The following is a 21,370-nucleotide window of genomic DNA, read 5'->3' on the forward strand; positions in this document are numbered from 1 at the left end:
GGGGCCATGATTATGCCTTCCTCACAAGACTTTCTAGAAAAGGGTGAGCAGGCCCCAACCTTGTTACCTCTGCCCAGCCGCACAGGCCCATGCTTCTCATCTCATTGTTTATCGAAGTCTCAACACTTCCTAAACCTTAAACGAGATCTGGGACCACACCCAGACATCTCCTGAGAAGGTAAATACAAAAGTCAGCCACACTGACCCTTCCTTCTGCAGACCCCACCTGCTTGGCTTGATGCTAAGAGCTTGTGAGCAAACACAGTCACACTGGAGGGGCCCTGATGCCGCACACTATGTGTTCTGAGCCTGAAACCACTTTTCAAGGGGGAAAAAAAAAATGAAAGGGTTGGTATGAAGTTAGGAACGTGCTATCGCTTGGATGCAGGTCTTCCAGAATGCTAACTATACTGATTGGGTTCTTTTGTGCTGTTCCTGCAGACAGCCCTGCCCCCACACCCTCCCAAGGGCAGTTAGTTACCCAGGCATTTCTCATTTCCCGAACTTCTTCAAGTACCACTTTTGTAGCATCAGAAAAATGCAACGAAGAGGGATTTTACAGTATTTAAAGAGTAAAAGACATTTTTTTTAAATTACTGATTTTTTGAGTGCATGCGTTCACGAGCATGCAGACACACACACACACACACACAAAGAGCTTTAAAAGAAACTGATCTAATTGCAGATTTTTGTCTTCAAGCTTCAGGAAGGTTTTGAGGAATTTTAAGTTGGCCTAGGGTTCACATAAAACCACTACAAACTAAATATGCCAAACCATGTCAAGAAAAGCCACACTCCATATCATCACAGCAATAATTAATTCCCTAAAGAGATTCTCCCAGCACAAGTTGTGACTTGATCATTTACTCTTACAGCCACCAGAGGATAGAGGTAATCTTCCCTCAGCCCTCCCATGTTCAGGAGGCCGTGTTTACCTCAGGGAGGAACTCTGCCACTGTAGACACGGGGCTCTGGCTCTGGAGTGAACTTGGACAAATCGGTTCCTTTGGATCCAGCTTCATTCCGGCATAAAACAAATCCCAGGGTCCCTGTCAGACTGAAGATTCCATGACAGAAATGTTAAAGTATCATCATTGTGCTGCTTCTTTCTTTTTGCCTGTTGTGGGGTTGTCTCATATAGAGCTATTCATGCTAGAAAGCAGCACAAGATTCTCTGATGAGAGGTGTGGTTTCTTTGTAGTATTTTCCCCAGAGTGTAATTTACCTTCTCATTTCATCCACTATTAGGAGAGGGTCTTCCAGATTCTTCTAGGTATATTAAAGAGAAACAGAAAGATCCTGTGGTTTAAAAGACTCTCCCTGGGTCATTTCAGTGATCACAGGACTTTGCAATCCATCTGGCAAAGATGAGGGGAGGTGTAGTGCATGATGAAGTAGCTGGGGTTAGGGAAAATGCTCTTGGCAAAACATCCCAAAACACGGATGCAGAGTTCAAACTGGAGAACTTGCAGCCCCTGTTGAGATGACTCAGAAGAAGTCAAGTCTTCAGGGGGATGATTTGTTTAAGGGGGAAGGAAGAAAGAGTAATAACTACAGCAACGACTCTTCTGATCTGAGCTGAGAAAAACACAGCCCAATACTCTGATTGCATCTCCATGCCAAGACATCTTTGAACTCTATAGAAGTTAAATTAGACAGGCAAGTGTTTTGAAAATAGTCACTGAAATTAAAACTAGCCACTAAATTCCAGAAAATAATCTGAGTCTATACCCAGTACACCTGACCCAAATCAGCTTATTATGACTAACACCAGGGGTTACAATTTTATTTTTACCAAGTCTGCTATATCTAATTTCCACCCTCAAAATGTCCACAAATAGATACACAAGGATAATATTTAAACAAACCAGGTGTTAATCTGAGTATCAGTATTCTAAAATAATTATAAAAATTCCTTTGCTGGTGGTGGTCATCAGACTTCAGATACTTCAGAGCCAAGTTGTCAACTCTAGGTGACTTCGAGCACGAACACACACACACACACACACACACACACACGAACACACACACATACTGAGGGTGTTGTTTGGTTGTTTGACTGGTTTACTTTTTTTTTTTTTAACATGGACCGCTACCAGCTATAACCCTTTAAGGACTGTTTGTGTCACATGAGGGACCTTTCTCTTAGTCACCTGGGATAGAGTAGAAGGAACTAGTTGCTGAGTACTCTGGAAAAGTTTCTCGAGGGGGAGGGGTGCTAATAACAATACATTCTAAATCTTTGCAAACTGGGAACATTTCAAAGAAATAATTGCAGGGCTATTTCTGCAGATGTAGAATCCTCAATAATAGTCTCACCTCAAACTGAAACAATAATGAGAAGAGAAAAAAGACTTGAAGTTTGAAATGCTTTCCAAGAATTCAGAGTTGGCCAAACAAGAAAATCCTACTAGGTCTCAAGTGCCACAAGGGTAATTAATATCTCCATAAGGTCTTACAAACAAGCACTTAAATTACGCTAGGTTTTTTTTTTTTTTCTATTTAAAAGCATTTACTCAATGTACATGTTGGTCATGAAGGAAATCAAACTGTATTCTTCGTAACTCGTTAGCAGCTTTTCTTATTTGTGCTTGAAATGATTTGTCTTCTCTACAGTGAGGGATGACTATCTCGTAGCAAAGTTAAATTTGTTTCCTGAGTTAGAGAAAGGAGGCACTAGCTCTCCCTGCCCAGACACCTTTTTATTGACCTACTGGGTCACAGCGCCATCTTTTTCCTTGTGCAACAGTTTATTTAGATCACATGCACATTTTCTAAGACTATGTGTTGTTTCCTGGAGACCTAATAAGCCCAAGTTATTGATTGAGCGTATTGTTAAGAACACTTTTAAAAGAAGGAAATATCTCATGAGACAATGTTCCCGAGGCCTGAGGGGTGTGCCTCAGTGTTTAGAGCACTCAGGGCCTAGATTCAATCTCCAGCACTGGGGTTCTGGAGGAACAAGTTCTGTCAGATACATTGGTGCATGCTTATGATCCCAGTACTCAGGTACAGAGGCAGCAGGATTACAGGTTACAAGCCAACCTGGGCTAAGCAGTTAGGGCAGCCTGAACTACACAGTAAGACTCTCCTCCAAATAAGTCAGTCAAAACCATTGAGGTTTAGTTTGTGTTATTATGAATCAGTTGGTTTTCTGCTTTAAAAAAAAAAAAAAAAACTGGTTACGTTTAAATTAAGAAAGAAAATATATTCAGGTGTGGTGGTTTGAACACGAATGGCTCCAAATTCCTATTTTTGACTGTTTGGTTCTCAGTTGGTGGACTGTTCTGGAAGGGTTAGGAGGTGCGGTCTTGTTGGAGGAGGTGTGTCACCGCAGGTGTGCTTTGAGGTTTCAAAAGCCAATGCCAGGCTCTCTCCCTCCCCTCCCCTTCCTCTCTACCTCCATCTTTTGGATAAAATGTGAGCTGGAAGCTACTACACCGGCACCATGCCTGCCTACCGGCTGCCACATTACCCTGTCATGATAACCATGGACTAAACCTCTGAAACTAAGCAAGGCCCTAATTAAATGCTTTCTTTTAAACACAGTAATAAAATAGTAACTGATCCACTGGGTTTGCTGGTGTTCACCTATAATCCCAGCACTTAGAGGGCCAAGACAGGAGGATCACTATAAGTTCAAGGCCATCTTACTATATATATTGAATTCTGGGCCATCCAGAACTACATAGTAAGACTCCAAAAAACAAAACAGAACAAAAGAGAAATAAAAAGTAAAATTAGATTTATCCCCTGGGAGATGTGACTATAAAAAAAATCAACACCCCGTTACTTCTCTAAAGAGAATTAGAGTTTAAGGCCCATATTTCAGACCTTCTAGGCTCATTAGAAATACCTTGCTCCGTATGATTTTATAAGTCTCCCAGGTCCCAGAAAATCGAAATGACTTGCTTAGTCACAGAGGTACTCGGGAGTGGGACAAAGATTAGAAAACTAGACCATAACTCTGGCCTATGTGACATAGCCCCATCACTTCATGCATATACTCATATTTTCACCTAAATGGCCAGACCTTTTTCTCTTCTTGAAGGGCTGGGAGTTGAAGTTTGAATTTCTACATGCTAAGCAAGTGCTCTACCACTGAGCTACACTCCCAACCCAGTTACACTATTTATAATTAGGATTGCTCTGTTCAAAGCCTTAACTGCAAGAGAAAGCCTTTCGCATTAAAAGGATGTGTAACTTCCTGGTTTTAATCCTTTCATACAGAGAACTCGGTCACATTTATCACTATTATATGGAGTAGATCTGTTGATGTCCCAGAGCTGCCTGTTTCAGTATAAATGAATTTGCCCCCCTCCACTGAGATAAACACATTCTTACAAAGAATAATCATTTTATTATTTGAGCATGATTCAGACTGGTCTATGGACACAGAGCATCTGGCCAACTCATAGAAGTAGCTGAGGTGATGAGGGAGTTTGTGGTCATAGGCGTTTGCTGCTGGCACCTGTAGTATCCACTCACTGAAGCACTGGAAGCCCAGCGAGGACAGCTCAGACTCAGGGGACAGGGAACTCTGTAGAAGAGGTGTTCCGGGGTCTGAGTGCCACCAACCAGCTCGGCTGGAAGAATGCTGTGAGAACAGGCTGGCACTGACTGGAGATGGCTGTGGTCACAAGGGTACCACCTGAAGGGTGGGCAGAGGGCCCCGGGGAGGGGCCACGTACTCTTCCTCTCGGAGCAGCCGCAGCAGGATGCTTTTCTTATTCTTGGGCCAGCTGTAAACATGAGTGTTCTGAAGCCAGGTTGGCACGTGTTCCTGTGGAAGAGAGGACAGGTACAAAGGTCACGGGAGGGAGGGAAGCCTGGATTCCAGATCCAGGGCTCAGCTCTGAACAGCTCTGGATGCCCTCCATAGGTGTTCCCACCAGGCTGTCTTGGGAGCAGCTGTTTTGCTTTTGGAGGGTTTAACACGCGAAGCACTTTTGGCTTCGGGTGCAAGCTGTGTATCTCATTATGGAAACCACATGTGTGCAGCGTTTTCTGTCAGTCTCCCAGGCTACCTGCCCTTTGCATGTCAATGTGCTTTTCACCACCTCACATGAAAGGGGTAGGACTGAGGTCACACTGAATGATGTGAATTCCCCTGTGGCTTTGGGGGAAGGATGCCAGAGCCGTGGGCTTAATCTAATTCATGATTCTTTCACTCCAAACTCAGCTCTGGTCTGAAGAGAAAGGAGCAGAACAGAGCTCAGAGCCATGAGGCTGGGCTTCCACAGGCCAGTTTTGTTCACCCTCAGGACAGCCCTCAGGACCGTCTGTGTGGAGCACACATTCTGGTGAGGAGAGACTATGACAATCTCAGCAGAGACACAGAAATGAAATGTGAGCTGCTGCTATGGGAGGAGGAGTTCACAGCACCTAGAAGATGCTTCAGAAAAGCCACACAGCGAGGAAGTTGCTAGGCGTGCATGTTCAAAAGCAACAGCACCACAGTGTCCAGAACACAGCAGAGATGAGCGGGCGGGAGGAGGGCCAGAATTCTAGGGCTGTATCACACACAGCCTGGAGAGCACTGTAAGGCCTTTGGTTTCATTGTGAGATGAGCTGCCTTGGGAATGGTAGCACAAGTTCAGAGCTGGCACTTGTGTTGAGGGCAGAAGATAAGCCATTAAAAGGACATAATTGTCTTGAGGAGTCAAGATCTTACAGAGAGGTAATAATCAGCATAAACTATTTTCTAGGTCATAGTATAACAAGTAGCCAGCATGTCCCAAGCTCTGGCCATAAGGAGACTGTCAAGTAGAATTTTTAAAACAATAGTAAACCCATATATATATATATATATATATATATATATATATATATGTATATATATACATATATATATATCATTATGTATGCATTCATTCATCCATGTATATATATGCATATATATTGCATTATGTATGCATTTATGTATGCATTCATTCATCCATGTATATATATATATATATATATATATATATATATATATATCAATGAATCTAAGCAATTACTCCCAGTGCCCCTAAAATATACCAGTGATTCAAAGTACTGTAATTAACAGATGCTCTCAGGAAAGGGACGATGCTTTACATAGGCCTGAAGGGAAGGAGAACCTCACAGGCTGGAGAGGTTGCAAGGATTCAGGGAAAACCAAGAGCTTACTAGGCTAACAAGTTGGGAAAGAGCATTTTAAGGAGAGGGAAGAGAGGGGCAAAGACCCTAAACAGAACAAGAGTGGGATTGCTGACATGGCCCCATTATGACCAAAGCTTAGGGACCCAGGTGATAAGAAAGGAGAATGAGTAAGCGGACACATTGCTGTTCCAAAGAGCCTCACGTGTCATGCTAAGGAAGTCAGTGGGAAACTTCACAGAATTTTAAAAGTAGAGAGATAGAGATTGGAGTTCTTTGATGGCAAAGTAGAAGGTGGGTATAGAGTCCAGAGGAAGGGGAGACCAGTAAAGAGATTTGCCAGTCAATAACTGCATTTAGTCCCTGGACAAGCCAGGGCCAGCAAGGACAAGGGGTTCTTTCATATGCATCCTTCACTGTCCAACCTTATGTATCTGGTCCACTTAGACTGGTGTTTTAGTATGGGTTTCCATTGCTATGAAGAGACATCATGACCAAAGCAACTCATAAAGGCAAACATTTAATCTGGGCTGGCTTACCATCATAGCAGGAAGCATGGCAGCATGCAGGCAGACATGGTGCTGGAGAAGAAGCTGAGAGTTCTGCATCTTGATTTGAAAGCAACCAGGAGAGACTCTTCCAGGCAGCCAGGAAGAGGATCTCAAAGCTCCCCCCCACCCACCCCCCAGTGACACACTTTCTCCCAGAAGGACATACCTACTCCAATAAGGCCACATCTAATGTTGTCACTTCCCATGAGCCAAGCATGTTCAAACCACCACAACAAGGCTCTCCCTCATGCAGAGTAGAGGTGCCAGTGCAGTCCTAACATCTGGGAATCCTCTGGAATGAGGCTGCACCCAAGCTCCAAGTGCCCTGGTCTGAGTCTCAAGCTGTTTACTTAGCTTCTGTCCTCCCTTTGCCAAGCCTGGAACGTTCTCTGATGGCTTGGCTCATATTCTCGAAAGCTGTCAGCATACCTTTGGGAATATGATAAAAACCCTCACGTGAACCCCAAGCCAGGCTCACCGAGAGGGCTGTGGGGATTCAGTGCCTGCACTGTATAGGTGTGAAGGTTGAAGTGCATGCACCAAAATAGTTATGTGGGGCAGAAAGCAAAGTGTCCACACTTTGGCTCTAACATGTGCGAGATAAGAAGCATTAGATTGTAGGACCCTGAAAGCTAACCTGGTTTCTGGTCGAGACCCCAGGTGATCCTGAGGGGCCCCAGGTGGGACATGGTAACCCTAAGAGGTGGGATGTGTTTCGCCACACTCCCAGACTCCAGGTTCCTGACATGAAGTGGAGGCCCTCCATAGATTTGAGTCCTCTGGTCATGTAGGGCAAAGCCCCTCCACAGGTAGAGGGTGTGACTACAGGCCACAGAGCCTCAAGACAGATCTCCATATTAATGAGATACCTAAAGGCCAGAGGGGCGGAGTCAATTAAACATTCCTTCCCAGCCCCTCCTCCCTGCAAAAAGGTATTTAACCTCTGGCCAGCCCTGGGGGGATTGGGGTATACTTTTCATCTACTTTACAACATAACAATAAAGATCATGGACTTAAGATCATGGACTATTTCTCTTCTTTGAAATTCACTGTGGGGAACAGTGGAGCAGGCCTTCATCCACAGAGCCGACGCCTAATCTCCCGCAGAAGAACTCTCTGTGTTCTCAGCCACAGAGACCACCAACCCAGGCAAGCAAGCAGAGCCAGCTGTGACCAAGCCAAGCAAGCCACCAGGACCAAGAACTCTCATCTCCTTCTCCCCTTCTGTTGCGTGCCAATCCAGCCCATACAAACCCACTTCGTTCTCAGCCCTTCCAAGGTCCCCCAGCGGCACCTGGGGGTTCAAGAGCCTGAGAACCATCCGGTCTGAGGCCACCTTTTGGCCTGGTGACCCCGAAGCCAAGAGCTCTGGCTCCCTGTGGGACCTCAGACTGTGTTCCCTCCACCCCAGAGCGGGGTCCGGTCTGTGGCATCACATAGCCGAAGCCTGCATTGTTGTGAGAGCACAGTCAACTTAACGAGTCCTCCACTGTCATCCAAGAGCTGCCCTGGGTGAGGGTGGGGGGGTGGGAAGGCAGACGCCCACGGACCCACACATCAACCCACAATTTGGTGATGCTGTTTGGAGAGGCCTGGGAGGTATGGGCTGGCTGAAGGAAGTATGTCACTTGAAGAGGGCTTTGGGGTTTCAAAAGCCACACTCTCTCTGCTTCCCGTTTGTCACTCGGGATGTGAGCCCTCAGCTCAGCTTCTAGCTGTAGAAGCCATGCTTGTCTGCTGCCACGCTTCCCTGGCATGATGGAGATGCATCTTCTCCCTCTGCAGTCATAAGCCCAAATGAACCCTTCCTTCCGTAAGCTGCCTTGCTCATGGTGCTTTATCACAGGATCAGAAAAGTAATTATGCACAAGCAATTCTTTCCTGTACACAGACAGAGGAATTAGGACAGCCATGGTCCTACCCAGTGACACTTGCAGACAGCTCAGAGCCCAGTGCACATAAAACTCGTTGATCTTTCTGGTGACAGTGTTATCTCTGAGAGCTGTCAAAGAGTTGACAAGATTTTTAACCTAAAATCCCAGATAGTCATCAAACCAGACTTGAAAACAAAGATAGAATGGTTGAGGGCTGTTTGTTTGTTTACGTACCTTCTTGGCATTTGGGAAGAGTACAGGGATGAATCTGAAGTTCATGCTTCCCTGATTTATGAACTCAATCTGCATCTAAAACCAAACAAATATGAAGGCTTAATCCAGGATCAAAGATGAGTTGATGTGCCAACAACACTACCAGCCCACATGGCAACTTTATTTGAGTGCCATATTACTTATAATTTTAAGCTTTCTCTATGACAATATTACGCCACTTTTCCTGTGTGGGCCACTATGATGGCTATCATTGGCTGTCAACCTGGCTACATTTAGAATTAACTAAAAACTAAAAATGGGTGGGCACACCAGTGAGGGATTTTTGCTTAAGTAAACCATTCAAAGTGGGAAGATCCACTTCTATTCCAGATATTTTTGAAATGTGAAAACCCACTCCTAATCCAGGCCACACCTTGGGCTAGAAGAAGGAAGAAGCATCTCTCTTGGCCTGCTTGCTCTCACTCTGACTAGCACATCCATCCCTTCACTAGATTAGAACCTGCCTCTTCGGGATTCCAGTATATACTGAAGACCAGCTGAGAAATCTGGTTTCGTGGATTGAATAACTACTGGACCCTTGAACCTTTCCTGGCAGACAGCTATTGTTGGCCTAGCTGGACCAGAGCCTTTCTAATAAATTCTCTTTCTCTTGTATATACTCTCTCCAGATATATATATGGAGATGTGTATGTATGTATGTATGTATGTATGTATGTATGTATGTATGTATATGGAGAAAGTTCTAGCCTTCTAGAAAACTCTGAGTAATATAGCCATTTACTGAAGACGTATTAAAAATCACTTTCTAGGGACCAGATAGCCTGCATAGCAGGTACAATTGCTTGCTGCCATGCCTGACAACCCAAATTCTATCCCTGGAGCCCACATTGTGGAAAGAGAGAACTGACTCCTGCAAGTTCTCCTTTGATTTCCACTCTGTTTAGTGACAAATGCCCGCGCGTGCTTGTGTGTGTGTGTGTGTGTGTACATGTTGATTGTTTATTTTGAATCAGGATCTCACATGTAGCCTAGAATAGCCTGGAATTCACTACATAGCCCAGGTTAGGTTTGAACTTACAGAAGTCCTCCTTTGTCAGCCTCCTGAGTGCTGAGCTGGGTTTTAAAGGTTAGAAGTATACAGAGATCAGGTCACCTCAGTTCATATGGTCAGGCAATGTGTCCCTCTCCCAGTTCTCTAGTCTATGACTTTATATTATTTGCTTTCAATTGCCAAGTTCATACTTCTAATATGGAAATGAGTAAGGGCTAAAACCTAGAGTAGTTTGTTTGTTTAGCAGGGCACCACTGATACGATTCAGACAATCATAGCGCTCCCAAAGCTATCGCTCTAGTGAGCAGGCAGGAAGGAAAATTGTTAACCAGAGGACACAGGAAGAGTGTGACACTCAAGATAGGGGCTATCTGTTCTGCTTCGGGGACTCTGGAGACAGGAACAGGAGAGGGATCCCTGGGCATGAAGAAGGTCCTGGTCGGGTAGATGAAAGTGGGGAGAAGTTGAGGGCAGAAGGCGTGAGAGCCTGGAGATGAGGATGTGTGTTAGTCTGACTGTGGCCACCTAGCAATCCACTTCTGGGGCACAGATGATCTTGACAGAGGAGGCTAGAGGTCAGCCATGAAGAGCCCACTCTGTTAGACCTGAGCTTCCCTCACCAGCTCAATCAGGCTTCAGACTCTGCTCATCCAAGAGGATTTACCTACAAGAACTCTAACAAAATCAGAATTTTCAATACTGGAAGAGCTGAAGTTTTCCAGATCCCAAGGCCAGCATGGAGCTTTCAGCCATCTGAGGCCAAGGATGATGGCAAGAAATTATGTACCCTGAGCAATTCCACCCTCCAAATGATTTTTACAACAGAACCTTTTGTCGTGTATGAAAACAAAAACGAGAAGGACGTGAATGTGCGGGCTTCAACAACCCCACCCCCACAGATTCACACAATGCATCTACCACTGGGGTCTTCTCAGAGCCAGCTCCCTTCCAAACAGAAGATAACACCAAAAGCACACGCTACATACACAACTCAAGTACCAGCCGTGCCATCTCAGAGCAAGCACCTGCAGTCAGGGGTGTGGGGATCCGCTGAGTTAAAGTAGAGGGGGGGCTTCATTCCAGCTTCAGGGGCAGTGTGGGCTACTTGGTTTGTCTACTAGGCTCCCGCTCTGTCAAGGACGAGCCCTTAGCGGTATGTTTTTATTGTCTCTCATACTTTCTTTCAGATCCTGGCTTTCTAATGACATGGTTTGGTTTGTGTAGTAATTACTCATCAGTGCCTAGAGAAGGCCAGGAAGTCAGCCTGGGAATAGGGAGGTACTGATGGAACATGCAGTGCCTCTTATGATGAGGAAAAGCCAAAGACATTACTGAGAAACCAAATTTGGAGACCACATGGCTATAGCTGGCACAGTCACTGGGTTGACCTGTGTGTATTACTGGCTGGCTTTTCCATATACCAGTACAACTAAACAGGTTTGTCCAGAAGCTATTGGGGACCTGGAGTTCTTCCCAAGTGCCAGCTGCTGGTTCTTGGGACTAGCAGGTTCTTAGAGATATAGACAGAACGTCCGTGTTCTGGAAATGTGCAGACATGATACAGACAGCAAAGGGATAGAAGCATCTAAAGTCAGTCATGACCTTCGTGGATCAGTTTATTTCCAGAAATGCTGTTTTCAGCTTCCACCGGCTGGCACTGAGTAACACCGGACAGGAGGCAGACTTAGCTTCTGACCCTTGGCCAGACCCTTGAATCTCACCACCTCACCTCAGCTTCCACTTTGGGTTGTAAACTCAAACAAGTGGTCCACACCTGGTGGAAGAGGTGACAGAGAGCTTATAAAGACACAGACGGTGAGGATGCTGCTTGCACACCTTCCCTGCCCTCTACCCACAGGATGGATGACATTCAACTTTGCTTCCTCTGCGGACAAGGTGGCCTGAGGCCACCTGACTGCTTCCTGCCGGGTGCTGCTCACTCAGTCCTTGCACTGAGACATAATGCCACATCCCCATGCTGGGTGAGAAGTGAGGTTGAGCTTATGAGTTCAAGGCCAGTGATTTCCCTACTCCTTCTCGAACCCTTGGTAAACAAACAAGCCAGAGAAACCAGCTCTAGTTTGAGAGGCTCAGGGCCACTCTTACCCTCAGATATATCGATTCTACAGGACAGTTTGAAAATCACAGGTCTAGTCTAGCTTCCTAGTTAAATCGAAATGGCTCCAAAGTATCTCTAAACCTACAAAGGACAAGATGACAAGGAGTCCATAAAACAGCTAGTTCTGAAGCTGGGTAATTTTTTCTCTGAGTTGCCGAGCAAGTTTGATTCCTTCTAAATTCTCGCCATGGTTTAAGTGTAACCAGACCCCACGGCACAGGCTTAGCAGTACAATGTTCGCCACGAATCACAAAGGAACAACAACAATCTCTATGGTTTTCTGTGTGCGAAATGCTTCGAATATTACTTCATTTATCTTCACAGCACTGTATATACTAGTGATCCATTTTGTGAACAGGGTTGCAGAAGGGCAAGATTTAGGTGCTTGAGCCATGGTCATACAGCCTGTACTTAGGAAGGTGCTTTTCTGGCATGGCAGAAGTATCCTTCCCACTTTGCACCTTGCTTCTCTGAAAAAGCATGGAACAGAATGTAACAGCTACAGTACCCCGTTCACCCCACTGCTCTAGCCCCTAAGACTTCACACTTGTTGGTGAATAGCCAAGCAAACAAAGGTCTACTTTCTAGAACCTCGATTTGTATCTCCTAGTTACTAACAGGACCAGTTTAAGTGGTGGAGGAGGGGTGCTTCTCCATGGGTCTCAAAGTTCAAAGGATACAGAGCCATAGAAATGACTTCTCCTGGCATGGGAAGTCTGAGATACTCCCCCTAACATCCTGTCACCTTGAATGAAGAAATAGCCCCCTAGAGAGGGTGCCTGTTCGAGAGAGGAGCAGCCAGGCCCGGTGGTCCCTCACTCACCATCCGATGAATGTACTTAGTGTGTAAGCCATGCTCGTCCTCTCCCAGCTGCGACTCAGCGCCTTCCACATCCTGTTTGTATTTGGGGCTGATTGCTACGATTATCATCACTGTCTTCTGTAATGAGAAGGAGAAAAGCATGTTTATGGAAGCGGGAAGTGTGGTTCATTTGGTGAAGGCCAGCTGGAAACTGGCCAGCAAGACCATACACAGTCCCTGACCTGCTGGCGGGTACAGGACCAGTCCCTTTCTCTATGAAAGCAAAAGGCACCAGCCCCCACACAGGCCTGCTGTCACCTCTACCCCTCCCCACTGCCTCTGTGCCCAGCACTCCACAAACACGTAGAGCAAACGGCTCAGAGAGGAATTCTCTAGCCGTCCACAACCTTCTCTAATAAACATCTGATGAAATCCGAAATCACTGACTCTGCATGGAGGCAGAAAGGCATCACCACTGCACGGAAAAGCGCCCTTCCTCCCTGCAGCCTGATGGGAGCTGTCAGTCACCATGCTCCTGCACTGCCCGGCTTCTCCTGTGCACATTAGCACAGTCAGTAGGAGCAGACCCTTCAACACAAAGCAAACCCCAGGCTGCAGACAAAAGGAAAGCAGCAAAACCCAGCCTGCTGAGACTCCCACCCCACCCACTCCTGCCCAAAGAAGTACCCAGACTCAGACGTGCTGGCAGCAATCAATTTCTATCTTGTTAAAGCAGAGTGTCCCAGTGGCTAGTATAGATTCTGTCTGTGGAAAACAAATCACCGGGCTGCAAGTGGGTGCCCTGGGGTGGCATGCTACCTAACCCAGTCCTACAAAATGCTTGGGTTCTGCTGCCCACCCTACAACCACTCCCACCCCCCACCCCCCGCCATCATTTCCTTCTTCCCTATTCTGGTCTAGAAATTGTTTGTGCTGATTGTTATCAACCACCTGTGTCTGGTTTGACCGTTATTTCCTTCCTCTGCATGTCCAGGAGGGTGACCCCATCCTTCCTTTCCAAGTCTTTGCATAGCTCCCAACAAGAGAGCCTTTGTCCAGGCTTCCTCGGGCTCAGACTTGGGGAGAGGATCAGCGTTTCTTCTGTGAAACAGCTTCACAAGCTAATTGTTTTTCTCACCAGCACACATCCTCAGAATTTTGGAATATACTTACATCTCGAAGGTAACGTTCCATCCATTTAATGATATCAATGCCCCGGATTCTATCCTCAAATATGTCAATCTACAAGAAAAGGATGCGCAAAAGGGCTCTTAATGAGAGCTTTCTCTGAGTGCAGACCTCAAGAAAACACAAGATGCTACACACATTTGCAATCCTAAAACTAGTGCTCTGTATGGAGGAACACATGAGTCCAAACAAAGAAACAAGAGGTTTGTGAAATATGCCCATTTCAATGTTCATAGATATTTAAGTATATAATATCCATGGTTAGAATATAGTGGTTCATTTCAAAATGTGTCTGCAGCTACACAATAGTTATATTCAAAAATCTGAAAGACATAGTATACCACTAAATGAGATATATCCACAAAGTTAAAAATAGTACATTTATGTATCTGCAACTTGAAACATTGAAAAGAAAATTCTGAAACTTTAGTGAATATGTAGTGTGCAAATGCTGAGATACAACTGTGGTGTTGGGTCATGATTATAGAATTATGTCCAGCTTCAATTACACATCTCAACAAGATTGTATGAAAGTTGGGCAAAATCCAAGAAATAGTCACAAAAACAATCACTGAGCTGATGGGGAGGGGTTAAGGATGAAAGTCAAGAACTCTGGGGCTTTGATAAGACTCAAAGTAGTCTTCTCTCCTGGAAGTGTGTGTGTATGTGTGTACATGTGTGTAGTGTGTATGCATGTGTGTGGTGTATGTATCTGTGTGTATGCATATATGTAGTGTGTGTGCATGTGTGTGGCATATGTATCTTTATGTGTGTATGCATGTGTGTAGTGTGTGTGCATGTATGTGGTGTATGTTTGTGTGTGCATATGTGCATGTGTGTGTGTGTGTGCGTGTGTGTGTGCGTGTGTGTGTGTGTGTGTGTGTGTGTGTGTGTGTGAGAGAGAGAGAGAGAGAGAGAGAGAGAGAGAGAGAGAGATGTATACAAGGCACTCCTGGTTGGAAGAGGGAATATATTATGTGCTACAGTAGGTGAGTTCAGAAGGTCTTTGGGGAAGGGTTATTTGATTAGACTCACTGTATACATATTAATCACCCTAGCACTACCCTGCTGTTTAGAAGGGATCTCAGGTCTTCATCAAGTGTCCTGAATCAACCATCTTTCTCCCACCTTAGCTCCCTTGCAGCATAGCGTAAGTCCTCCACTCTGTAAGTCGCACTGATGGTTCCCTTGTAGCACAGCATAAGCCCCCTGCTCTGTAAGTCACACTGACCCCCTATCCCCTAACTCTGACGCATATGGCCACTCGTAGCAAACAACCCATTACAGCATTCTTCCATTTACTCGGTGTCTCATTTACGACCTCCTCATCCTCTTAACTGGCTTCTAAGCTCCCTATAGAAAGAGACCATGATAAGATATGTGCTGGCCAAAGACTACCAATCTGCGATGTGCCGGTAATTCATCACCATTTCAGACTGAGGATGGGCAACTTGGTTCTACTCCTGGCTCTGCTGCTTCTCACCTTCATGACTGTGGTTCTGAGAGTTTAATGGCAGGTACAAAACAGACAAATACAATGCTATACACGATGTGAACATACCATAAATGGTCATTATTATTCAGCATGGACGTTGTTCCCAGGCTCAGAGACAGACATTGTGGGAGATGTCTGCTTCTCCAGATTCCCAGCAGAAATCTAGACCTGTCTATGACAAGTTTTCACACTGCTGCTGTTGTGAGCTAAAGTGTGTTCCTCAAATGTATATGTTAGCTGGAGTGGCAGCTTACATTTGTAATCCCTCCTCTTGGGAGGTCCACATAAGGGGATTGTCAGTCTGGGCAAGAAAGTGAGATCCTGTCTCAAAAAATAAAAATTAGTTTACCGAGACTTTGCCATTACCTCATAATGTGACTGGATTTGGGATAGGGCTTTTCCTAATGATAATTCAGATAAACTGAGGTGCTGGTGAGCCCCAATCCCATAAGATTGGTGTTCACTGGAAGAAGAGAGAGAATCAGTATACAGCTCTGTGCACACACAGGGGAGGGACCATGTGAAGACACAGAGAGGATGGCCATCTCCAGACAAGGAGAGAGGGTCCAAGATGAAACCAATCCTGTTTCAACCATGTTCTTGGCCTACCAGCCTTATGGCTGACTTACACAGCCAGCTTCTTCAGGTTTCAGGCACCATCTCCCTGTCTCTTTAGTAACTGTGTCCTGCTAGTGGTAGGACATGGCACTCTTCCCTAAGGGTTTCCTAAAACCTACCCAAACCTTTATGCTGCTGTTGTTGATGTTGTTGTTGCAGTTGTTGTTGTTGTTTTAATTCTCCTTAAATGCCTCTTGGCTTCATTTCACTAAGAGGATCCCAATGTGTCAGGTGTAACACATAGCTGTTCACAGACACAGGCTTCTACAGGATAAGAGTCAAGGGTACATTTAAATCCTTCCCCCCCCCCCCAACTGCCCTGATTAGAGGCTTTTTAAAGGTTAAAACTATGGCCATTCTCCAGGGGCAGTCAGAATCCACATGTTATATTTGGAGAAGAGAAAAAGTAAGCTCTTGTATGCTGCCTCATGTCTCGTGGTTTGTTTTTTATATCACAACTGCCCTGGCACTGTCTTATTCTAGAAATGAGAAAGTGAAATGGTAGTCTAGAGAGTTGTGAAGTTGTATTACATAAATTCTAGGCATCTCTTTAAAAATTTAGGTACATCTATTTTTTTTTAATGTATTATAGGAAAAAAGAAAAAAACTTCAAATAAAAACTGTTAAACAGTCAGGCAGTGGTAGCACACACCTTTCATCCCAGCAATTTGGAGGCAGAGGCAGGTGGATCTTTGTGAGTTTGAGACCTGGTCTACAGAGTGAGTTCCAGGACAGCCAGGTCTACACAGAGAAATCCTGTCTTGAAAAAACCAACCAACCAAAACAAAATCCAAAACTATTAAGCAACGCTAAGTAACCTCTTTATCCTCCAGTATCCCTGCTTTACTGATTTGTCCCTCCTCTCTGGCATCCAGTGCCTAGGAGAGGCTTCTGGGAAGGAAGGAAGCTCAATGCTTGAGGGAAGCCAATCGACTGAGTAACAACCTGTAGTATTTTGTTTATTCTAAGGAAAAATGTACATGGCTTTAAGCTGTGCTGTCTCAGGGGTTAGCAGGGAAACAGAAAGATTATGTGCTTGAGAGTTTTTGGACCAAGATTACAGTGGCCCTACCGGAGTGAGTTAGAGTCATCTCTCAGACCCACCAGTACAGAACAGAGGGCTCTGGTTTAGCTACCTCGGTGACATTGCAGCATCTACTATAGGAGGGACATTGATGGCTATGGCTGGTGAGAAGGGGGAGGATAAAGGAAAGCCAGGCCTTTCCATTAGCTGGGACCAGCAGGACCCACGGTGGGAATTACCACTATTATGGATTTTGGGGAGGAAAAATGTTGGAGACTTTGGGTAGTTTACACTGTGGTGGGATACTTGCCTAGTATGAGTGAGTGAGGCTCTGGCCTTGACTCTCGGCATCAAAGAAATAAATAGATACTTACAAAACAATTTTTTTTTATTTTTTATTTTTTTAGGTTTTTTTTGGTTTTTTGAGACAGGGTTTCCCTGTGTAGCCCTGGCTGTCCTGGAACTCACTCTGTAGACCAGGCTGGCCTCGAACTCAGAAATCCGCCTGCCTCTGCCTCTCAAGTGCTCGGATTAAAGGTGTGTGCCACCACTGCCCAGCACAGTTATCTAAATTCTTAAGCATTTAGTTCATAATCACATAAATAATAAAACATTGTTTAAAACATCAACAACTATTCATACTTTTTCACTGTTATTATTGTTGTTATTGTTGTGTTCAACTGAACTGTTCAGTTTTTCCTCTTTGAATCAAGTACTTACCGCAGTTTGGAAGCCATTCACCAACAGAAAGTTCACAAATTTCACCACCTCCATGGCTGTGTCCATAGAATAGGTAATGAAGACTTTCCCTGAGAGAAAATGTTCAGGTGTTGAAAGCGATCAAATTACTCTTTTCTACATAGCCTTTCTAAGTAGTATGTAAGTAGTATGCATTGCCGTTTGTGTTGGAGGGTGGTCCGAGGACTTATGCCTGTAGTGGTGTGGGTTGCTGTCCTATGTGACAAGGGCTGGGAGCTGTCCAAGGGAGTACATGTTGTCCAGAGTGAACAGAAGGCAGAAAGGACAGAGTAAAGTAAGGGCAGGCTCAGACAAGCCTGAGAGAGAGGTCCTGTGGACCGCCACCCACAGCCCACATGTCCTTCAGCTTAAGCCACTGCCTAGTTTCTTGGAGACACTTGGCCCTGTGCCCAGGGAAACTACTCTCACAGCAGGCTAAGAAGCTAAGGCTTGCTAAGGGGCCACCCAGCAGTATCTGCTTTTGATCTCATGATGCTCTCTGCTGCCCTGAACTTTTGCATGACAAGACCAAGTAGGGGGTGGGCGAGAAAGTGTTTCCTTGCTCTGCCCCCTTTGGCTCACTTTGGAGAGAGGTCAGGAAGGAGGAGTAGTCTGATGTCCAGATCAGAAATGCGTGTGCAGCTTCAACAGTTAAGGGGGAGACAGTGCCTCGGGGCAGTTCAGTGTTGCAGGCGGCCTCTTCCCACAAGCCAGCAAGGAGCCATAGACAGAACTGTTCCGACAAGCTTGCCCTACCCAGCCAGAACCGCTGTTTTCTCAGACTAAATAAAGTATTGGGGAAATTTCTTCACTAGCAGTTTGCTATAGTAGATTAATAATCTCTACACGTTGCCTTTTAGTGTGGAATGAACCAGTTAAATCTCAGGAAAACCCAAGGCAGAGGATTAAGAGATGCCGAAGAGAAGAGGAGTCTGTCCTTTATCTGTGCTTAGACTGCCTCCAAATGGGAACGCAGCTCTGAAATGAGAGCGTGGTGCCCTGTGTGATGTGGAAGTAACCAGCAGGCAAGCGGATGGCCAAGGCTTCCCAGATAAGATGACAGGATATTGGGACATACACAGTGTACATCCACGTCTGTCCACTCACATATTTTGTTTAAATGAAGTGTGTATGATTTTAAGGTGCTCAGATATTTTTGCAGGAAAACCATAGTCATCATGGTCATAGAAGTCTTTCAGAGCTGGAAGTAACTTCAAGCAGAGATTCAACAAAAGCAATTAGCAAGGCAAAGTCCTGAGGCTTGGTTCTGAGTGTCCCAGTTCTAGAAGAGTGAGCCTCTCTAGCAGATAATAATTTATAAGTCATGGACTGATTGCTTAAGGTTTCTGGGACTAAGAATCCTAGCTGGCCTCACTCTCAGAACATTCTGGTGATATTCCAACATTTCTGGTTCTAGCAGCAAAATGTGGGGAACGAGTCACTGCCTGACACTGAATGGGATATTTCTTTAAATAAAACTAAATTTCTTTAGCTTTGCATCGGAGTGTGAAGCAGTATGGGCAATGTGAGACAGGTTTTGTTCTTGTTTTTTCAAACAAGACTGTTCACTTCTGCAGAAAATGACGCTGCTCTTGAGAGCTGCTGCTAATTTACAGTGAGACACTAGGTTTCCAGCCAGTGCCACACGAGCGGCCGCTCCATCTACCAAGGAGCATTAGACGGAAAGACGGATGGGCGATGTTTGTTGTTTCCTGTGTGTTAAGGGGAATCCAGTGGTAGTAGTTGGGAGCACCACTTCTGAGCTTAGGGTCACTGAAAGGGAGAAAAGTCAATTTTACTATATACATAAAACATAGCTGAGATTTTGGTCAAGTTACTAAGCCAGACTCTCCGAACATGAAACCCGACAAGAAGAAACCACGATGCAAACAACTTACGTAATTCCTCTGGCAAATTGCTGGGTTTTAGAGTTCCTCGGGCTAAGGGGTTGCTAGGGGGTCTAGGCACAGCAGCTGGGGATGGAGCCTGGGGACCATGTGCTCTCAGCTCTGCAGGATGGTCCAAGGATTCCTCAGAAGCTCCAGCTCCATTAGCCAGAGGGTGGTAGAGCTGGTCCCTGCAAGGGGATATGTTTACAGCAAGGTTTATCTTCATCACAAAGACAGTTTGGGGAGACAGATAAACTTTACAAACTGTGGGACCATTCCAATGCATGATCTCCCCTCTGCCTCTACTGCTTATCTGACACAGATGGAAGAAGGGGGGGGGGCGTCCCATGGAGTTTCCTTTATAAAAAAAAAAAAAAAAACCAAGCCAGCTGGCTCCCATATGTGAGGACCTGTGCTAGGGGTCAAAAGAGGGACGCGGGCTTGATTTCTCTATTCAAGGTCTGTCTAATTGGAAAATAAATCCCATGTACAGGTCAGACAGGGTCACCAGAAAAACAAAATGGCATGATGAGTGACATAAAAAGCTAATATAAAGGCATTCAGACAAAAAGGACACTTTTTAGTTCATGATAGATAACATTTGATTATATTTCAAAAGTCTTGCTTTTCTTTTTCTTTCTTCTTTTTTTCTTTTCTTTTCTTTTCTTTTTTTTTGGCTATGTGGGTTTAAAAGCATTTCTTTTTGGTAACAAGGATGATTCAAGGGAGGGACGCATGAATCTCACTGAGAAGAGGAAACAGAAAGACATCTTGAGTAGATGGGGAAAGGAGACTGGACAGGGTTGGGGACAGGAACAGGAGGGCTCTGGTGGGAGGACAGAGGAAAGAGCACTAGAAGAAACAACTTGAAAGGCATGGGAGCCCATCTCTGGGATGAGCTAGAGCAATAGAAACTCCCGGGAATAGATGAGGGTGACCCAGTCAGGATCCTGAACAGACAGACCATCTCCTGCAAACCAGGCAACACTTCCAGTGGAGAGATTGGGACACCAGCCTAGCCACAAAACCTTCAAGGTACAATTTGTCCTGCCTACAAGATGTGCTGGAGTAAAGGTGGCACAGATATTGTGGGAGTGGCCAAAACAATGACTGGTCCAGATCCAGACCCATGCCATGAGAGGGATCCTACCTCTGATATTGCTCAGAAGGCCGGGAGCCATAGGCTGGATAGAGACCCATGTTAGAACCAAACACAAATGGGGGAGAAAAATCCAAGAAATGATTCCTAGTCATATCAATTATCATCAGAGAGGCTTCACCTAGCAACTGATGGAAACAGATGCAGAGACACACAGCCATACATTAGATGGAGTTTGGGGGACCTGAGGAAGAGGGGGGAGGAAGGATTGTAGGGACCAGAGGGTCAAGTATGCCACAACTCCCACAGAATCCACTAAACCTGGGCTCTCAGAGATTGAACCACCAACCAGGGAGCCTGCATGGGACTCACCTAGGCCCTTCACACGTTACAGTTGCACAGCTTGGTTTCCTTGTGGGGCTCCTAATGGTGGGAGTACGGGCTGTCTCTCTTGGACTCTGTTGCCTGCCTTGGGGACCTTTCCCCACTACCTGGTTGTCTTGTCTAGCCTAAATAGAAGAGTATGTGTTTTTCTGCAACTTGACGTGGCATGGCAGGTTGATAT

The 21,370-nt window shown here is 45.3% G+C and overlaps 1 protein-coding gene across 1 annotated transcript in view; it reads right to left on the minus strand.

Moving 5' to 3' along the window:
* Positions 1 to 4,337: 4,337 nt before the first annotated feature.
* Traf3ip2 (TRAF3 interacting protein 2) overlaps positions 4,338 to 21,370 on the minus strand; it is a 30,362-nt gene continuing 13,329 nt past the window's right edge. The window contains 6 exon segments of the mRNA XM_034524203.2: positions 4,338 to 4,783; positions 8,783 to 8,857; positions 12,776 to 12,892; positions 13,928 to 13,996; positions 17,800 to 17,888; positions 19,716 to 19,894. Of these exon segments, the coding sequence (XP_034380094.1) occupies positions 4,637 to 4,783; positions 8,783 to 8,857; positions 12,776 to 12,892; positions 13,928 to 13,996; positions 17,800 to 17,888; positions 19,716 to 19,894 (676 nt within the window). The 3' untranslated portion in view covers positions 4,338 to 4,636.

This window comes from Arvicanthis niloticus, chromosome 20 (genome assembly GCF_011762505.2).
Source record: "Arvicanthis niloticus isolate mArvNil1 chromosome 20, mArvNil1.pat.X, whole genome shotgun sequence".
Taxonomy (NCBI): domain Eukaryota; kingdom Metazoa; phylum Chordata; class Mammalia; order Rodentia; family Muridae; genus Arvicanthis; species Arvicanthis niloticus.